The sequence below is a fragment of the Alligator sinensis genome, unplaced genomic scaffold, assembly GCF_000455745.1.
Source record: "Alligator sinensis unplaced genomic scaffold, ASM45574v1 scaffold721_1, whole genome shotgun sequence".
NCBI classification, from domain to species: Eukaryota; Metazoa; Chordata; order Crocodylia; family Alligatoridae; genus Alligator; species Alligator sinensis.
Window position 1 is genome coordinate 1,862,644 of NW_005841857.1, and position 7,280 is coordinate 1,869,923.

General features: G+C 37.6%; 1 protein-coding gene across 1 annotated transcript in view; it reads left to right on the forward strand.

Moving 5' to 3' along the window:
* The window catches only part of TRAPPC9 (trafficking protein particle complex 9), an 843,209-nt gene that overhangs the window by 26,447 nt on the left and 809,482 nt on the right, over positions 1-7,280 (forward strand). The window contains 1 exon segment of the mRNA XM_025214635.1: positions 639-665. Coding sequence (XP_025070420.1) covers positions 639-665 — 27 coding nt within the window.

The window sequence follows — 7,280 nt, forward strand, 5'->3', positions numbered from 1 at the left end:
AGAGCCATGCTTTGCAAAGGTAGAGTCATTAAAAAAAAGCTAAAAAATGGAATGAGCCTTTAAGGGGAAATTGCAAGATATGGAACAAAGTTTAAAGCTCCTCTTGGTGGCAGTTATATGGCAAATACCTTTCACAGTTGATTAAAAATGTATTTTTAGAGTATCCATACGTAAAACTAATAGCTCAGTAAGGAAGACTTAGTTTGACAGAGTAGAAGTTAATTATTTACATTCAAACATTGGTAACTGGACCATGTTGTGGGAACTTTAACTTAAAAAGAAGAAAAGAAAAGTAAGAATGGGAAAAATAAAAATTAAGACTTTCCAGGCTTATACTTTAGAATATAAAATGAAAATCCAGCACAGTCATTTTAGCTGTAGGCTTGGAACTAAACTTTTAAAATGCAATTTTCTGTTAACTCTACAGTAATAGGGTAAAGGCTGTTTTTAATCAATTGGCCATAGTTATGGTGTAACAACATCAAATTTTATATGAACAGTCATTTTAAACAGCAGTGTCAATTCTGGATTTTAATTTTCCTATAGTTCTTGTCATGGTGATACCTATAAATATATTACAATAGCTTTCTTTGTTGGCTGCGCTGAAGGTTGAAAATCATTTTTGTTCCTCCTTTTAGGGGCACAAGAAGTTCTCATTGATCCAGGTACATTATCTTTGTGCATGTTTCCTGACTAAGTTGTTTTTTTTTTTCTGTTCACTGTTTTGCATTTGTGTAGTTATTTTGATAACTTAGAAGTAAGTTGGATCTGATTATTAGATGTCTCCGTTTTGGTCATTGGTCTGAAGCATAGATTCCCTGCCCCCCCCCCCCCCCACAAAAAAAAAAAGAAAAAGAAAAAAAGGAAAAAAAAAAAAGTTCTGAGTACAGATCCAATTTATTTCCTTTAGATTCCTGGGGGCTTAGAGTTTCTGAAAGTCAACCTCAAGCCACCTGAAACAAATTAGACATCTGAAAATCAGTAGGCTACTTTAATAAAAGTAGACCCGTAATTAACTCATGTTGATTTTGGAATACCCTCCCTAAAAAACGAGAAATTAAACTAAGTAACCTGATTTAATTTGATTTCCAATATGAATTAACCTTATTTAATCACTTTTGCAAGGATGATAGACCAATTGCTTTAAAAGTAAATGTTAATGTCATGAGGCAGTTGTCAATTTTGCCTTTTTATATGGCAGTAAATTTACCTTTTTGTTTTCCTAATAATTGTTGCCCAGGATTCTTGGCGTATGGGCAGATAAATTATACAGAGTTAAAGGAGGAATAAATTACCGTGCATCAGTCAATTTGTGTTAACTACTTTGTGTGTCCACTTCAGTGTTGCTAAATCAGGGCATTTTACCCTCAAATGAAATAACAGTGAGTTGCTGTGATTTAGCATCCCCTTACTGTGGGGATTATTAGATGCACAAAAGGGTTACCATAGAGCAGCTGATGCTCACTAAGTCCCTTTCCTTTAATTCAGTATTTCTTTCTCTCCATATTCTTTGTCTGTCGTATGTGTATCCTGATAACGATTATGCTTAAACTCTTAAATAGCCTTCAATTTATGATCAATGGTGGCAAAGGGGAAAAATAAACCACTGTTTCTTGCGATTCTTTTTTTTTTCTTTCTCTTTTTGGGGAACAAAATATGACTTGACATTCACTCACTTAATATACATATGGGGTTCTTGGAAGGCATCTTATTTAAAAATGTGCATGCAGCTATAAACAGAGACTCAAATACAGCACTTGGGTAGATTATGTAAAAGTATCTGTATTGGTGACAAACCAAATAGCCACCCAACTCACTTCAGAGGGATCCACTCACATTTAGTAGTAGGAAAGGTACCGCAAAACCAAACAAAGGAACCCCCTCCTCCCAGTATAGCAACAATGGTTGAAAATAGACCTGCTGAAAGTAAATGAAACTTGTAGCATGTCCTAAAGGTAGCCTGTCGCTCAATTGTTAATAAAAATACATTTTGCTTTGTGTCAGGAGTGGTTGAGCTATGTGCAACGAAAGGCTTCACTTCCTTAGATTTATGTTTTAACAGTAGTTTAAGAATGTGTTCATAACTTTACCTACTCTCAGTTCATGTAATGAGAAACACGTTATGAATGTATCGCAGTTTTTCCATATGAAAATAAGCTTTCATGTGAATGGATGCAATTGTTTTTAATAAAAATCCAACCTAAATTAGAAAGGCCAATTTACATAGCTTTTCAGTAAAGTATTGCTTTGTTTAAAAAATGCTGTACTTTAAGCCATCTTGTTAGTTTTTGTTTTTAAATTATACGTGATGCAGTAAAACTGTTAGGTGGATGATCTTTATACTGAAATCACCGCTGAAACACTTCTGTTTTAGTTTTAATTGAAGTTTATACTTCGTGACAGGCGTTCATAGCCCGTTTGCTCAGAATTACATGTTAAATTAAAACTATAGTGAAATTATAAGTAAAAATTGAGCATTCAACTTCTTATAATGAATACAGTTGTCGTGTGTTGGCACTACTATGTAGGTGTGTCTCAACGCGAAGAGTTTAGCTGGGATTCTTCAGTCACTTCTATCCCTTGAATAAATTCTAATACAAAAACAACTGATGAAATCAAGTCCAGACTTTATATCCTCCACTTGCTCACATGAAGTGTCTTCTTTCCCAAATCTGAAGGGCACTTTGTTCTCACAAGCTTGTCTAACACCTCTCCCAATTTACCCCTCAAACTAGTTTGCAGTAGTTTATTCTGTAGAGCTGCTTATGGGGCTTCCTTCATGTGTGTTGCTCCTTCCAATATCCTGTGTTCTGAAGAAGTGCGATGAGAGAGTATCTGAGATTACACTGTCATTTGAGCCAGATGAACACAGGTAGAAATCCGTCTCATCTACTGTATTTACCAGATCTCAAGATGGCTTCAAATTTAAGACAACCTCCAAATAATTGGGTTCTATACGTGGAAACATTATAATGTGTTATAATTTTCCCTGGATAGAATCTAATTATTGGGGGGGGGGTCATCTTGAATTTATTCCCCCACTTCTGTGGGAAGGAAAGGAGTGAGGGGCCAGACCCCTGCCTCTGTGCCTCCTCTTTTTTGTCTGCCCTCTGCCCCTTCCATCTGTTTGTGTTCCCCACCCTGGCTCAGCCTCAGCCTAGCAAGGCTAGGGAGAAGCCGTGACAGCTTCTGACTGGACTGGGCCAGGGCTGCTGGGGAGCAGAAAGTAAGGAGGAAGGGTAGCTAGCAGGGCAGGCTGTGTGGTCTTCCCGCCTCCCCCACCCCAAGCCAGACATACAGAGTCCCCTGCCCCCCCATCCTGAAATCTCCCCTACGCTTGCTGAGCTATGAACCCTGCCAAATGAGTGATACTGGACAGTGGGTATATAGGAATGTAAGGCTGGAAAAGCCATTACTAGTGTAGGCAAACTATTTTGCATGATACCTTTTCATAAATTGAGGGCCTGCTATGTTACATATATTATGCACTTAACTGTGCAGTAAATTTAGCCTGGCCACATGTGCAGAGTAATTATCATGCCATAAGAATGTCTGTTCAGCTATAAAAAGAGCCAACCAGCTACAGTGTTAGTACTTGAAAATGTGTAACAACGCTATAGCTGGTTTCTATCCAGCTTTAATTTGAATGTGTGATCGGATCCTGATCGATCTGTATTAGGTCACTTTTGTTTCTATTATCCCTTCTAATTTATAGGGTACATTTATATTTATGAATAGTTGGTACTTATGTTAGCACTAGAACTGATGGACATATAGCTCAAACAGTTTTCTTTTCCCTGATATATTTATAGAGAACACAGTCGTATTACCTTGCAAGCTTATCCCTTTTGGAAACACCTTGCTTCATACATCCCAGCACTGCATTTGCCTTCATGGTAGCATTCAACTGGTAACTCATAGTCATTCTGCGATCAAATAAGGCCAAGTCTATTTTCTCTGTTTCCCAGTAATGAGCTCCCAGTTTATAGAAGAAATTCATGTTAATCCTGAGGTGCATGGCTTTGACCTTGGTCCTACTGAATTTCATCCCATTTTTTATTAATCCAGTCCACAGTGTCATCTGGTTCTTACTGTATGATATCCCAGTACTCATCAAAATTGACAGTGCCTCCCAAGTTTGTATTCTCAGTAAATCATTAAAGGTTGGTTCCAAGACTGATCCTTGAGGGACTCCCATCAGGTAACTCTCGAACATTAGTTTCTCTTTTAGCACAGTCTCTTATCTCACTTCTAGCTAGCCTCCTACCCAATTCCAGTTCTTGAATTAATGGTACCACATGGGGAAATCACTAGTTATGCCCCTATGTGGTACCATAGCATATATTTTAGTGATGTCCACATAGGGAAGATCATCTGCTTTCCCTTTGTCTAGAAAATCAGTTATCTGGTCAAAGAAAAATATTCGATTAGTCTGGCATGACCTACCTTTGGTAAACCCAGGTTGCATTTTTGTCTCATTTTGCATCTATGTTCCTGTCTTTGATTATGCTTTTCTTCCAAATGATCTTTAAATTCTTGCATGCTATTAAAGTAAACTTTTTATGAAGTGGCATTGTAGTTGTGCAGATCACTCTTTTCCTTAAATACAAGCACTGCATGTTGCTGTTGTCCATATCTAACTTGATTGAGGTGTTAAAAATCCTTTTAGTAAGACCTGCAATGTCATGTACTAGTTCTTTCAGAACTCTGGGATGAATAGTAACCCTCTTTCTGATTTTGAGTGCACTGTACTTCTTGAATTTTGCTTGTGATGGCTGCTATTTCCATAGCCTCATTTATTTTAGCTAGTTTGCTTTTGCTCTTTTAGTCTGTCTTTGTCTTTACTGAAAACTGAGGCAAAGTATTTAGTTTTGGAGACATAACTTGAAGATCTTTAATCTCTATTCTTGCTTCTCTCTCTAACAACCCTACTTTTTTTCATTTAGTTATTTTTATGTGGCTGAATTTTTTCCCCCCTTATTTTTTGTTTTAATATCCTTTGCATAGTCTCATGTGGCTTGTCTTTTGTCACTTGTCCCTTTGTCCCTTCAGTTTCTGATTAGATGTGTGGCTTTCTATCCTGTTTTTTGTTTTAAGAGTCTAGTTGATTTTACTGACTAGTTCTGCTAACTTTGCCATTTTGAAATTGAGAACCTTGGGTATAGATCAATGCTTTTATCTTTCCTTGTAATTTGAACAGAGTCAATTTATTGAGCACTGATATTTTCAATCATCAGATTATCTATGAAATTGTGAAGACATCCTGTTTAAAAAAAGACATTACAAAAATAATTTGTTTCAGCTTTGTTAAACTTCCCAAAGAGTTAATCTGCATCATCTGGTCACTGACTTCATTATAGAACATTTTGAATAAATGCACTTAAGCTGTAAAATGATTTTACAACTTTCCAAAGTTTTTATTCCTATCTGATTCCTATAAATACTATCTGACTACTTTAATATTAAAACATTTCAACATGTACCTAAATGTGCTTTGTACGATGAAGTTCTATTGCACTTAGGGATATAACTTCAGAAATGCAAACTTATTAAAATTACTCAATATTCTAGTTGCGAGTTTAAAGCTTTATTACTAAGGCTTTTAGCTTAAAAAAATGAAAAGTTCTTTTGAGTTTTTAGTGAGCATGATGGTGATTTATTAGTATCATTTGTATTAAATAGCATCCAAAGGACCCTACTGAGCTAGTCTGTATATTGGGAGTGGCCAAACTTTCTAACCCTTCTGCCCACAAACCAAAATCCTGACACAGCTGATGTAGTCAAGACATGGCTTTTGAGATGTTACTGCCCCAGAATACCAATGTGCTCGCAGCACCTCAGCTCAAATAATGTCATCAAATGACTTTTTGGAATAAACAGTAAGGAAGAACTGAAGAGAATCAAAACTAGAAAATAATTAATGAGCAGATAATTAAATTTTTTTGACTCTCTTAACTAACTACTACTTAACATGGGACCCATATTTAAAGTCTTAGAGAACCATGTGCAGTTTATGAGCTATAGTTTGCCTATCTTTGTACACATCAACATCGTTACTGAGAGGGGCAACCAGGGCAGAGTTCCACATTTGAGGGAGGAGGTCCAGCCAGAATAATAGCTGCTGTTATTGCCAGCACAGCAGCTTGTGCTGTCCCTGTGCCAAAGCTACCCAAGGCATGGAGATGCATCATGTGGGATATGCATGGTCCCTGCCCTTGAACATTTTTGTCTCTAAACAGTCAAAAGGAACATGAAAGAAACATGTACAAAAGGAGCTGGTGAGGGTTAATATGGATTTAATAAAAGGAAATACTTTTATTTGAACTTTTTATGGGGAGGGAATGAAGCTTGGGGGATGAATAAATAGGGAGAAAAGGAAGGAGATGGAGGAAGGACGCTACGGGTGCCTATAGATGTGCTGGAAAGCTGCTCTGATGCTCTATAATTACAGTGCATTGGAGCAGACTTGACTAATAGTGTCTGCTGGAGTGTGCTAATCAGCGTGCCTCCAGCAGCTTCCGCGTCTTGTGTATCAGCATCTCCATGCTTCAAAATGGCGTTGGGGGTGCTTTAACTAAAGCTCGTCAAATGAGAGCCCTCCTCCCTACCCCCAGAGCATGTGTAAAAAAGGTCCTAAGGCATAGGGAGAGCAAACTGCATTGTGGGATTTCATGGCTGTCCTAATAAATCCTTATCAGATTTGGTTAGTCTTATGGATCGCACAGCCACCAATGGGAGGAATTCTGCAATTATAACATATTTAAGGGTCCTGATGCACTGAACCAAAAGAGCCCATTTTGCACTTTTTATTTTTACTTTAATTGGTTCTTCTATTTTAAATATGTACTTGAACAGAAGACCACCTGAATATAAGATGAGGCCCCAATAATTAGATTCTATATATGGAAGTTATAAATTTGTTTATAATTTTCCAGGTATAGAGTTTAATCTTGGACATTTGCCTTGAATTGTTCCCGTCCCATTGGTACTGCATGGAAAATACATCTGAGGAGGTCAGGTGGCCCTGTTACTCTCTGCCCTGCCCCAACTTCTTTCCCCTGCAGACTCTTTTCCCCCTACCTTGCTCCCCACCCTTGCTGTCAGATAGGGCTGGGCGAAGCTTTGGTAGCTGATTCGATTTGGAGGAGATTCAGCCCAATTCGGGGAAAAAAATCTCTGAATCAGAATCGAATTGAGAGACCAATTAAAAGCTTTGAATCGATTTCATAGTTTCATAGTTTCTAGGGTCGGAAGGGACCTGGGCAGATCATCTAGTCCGA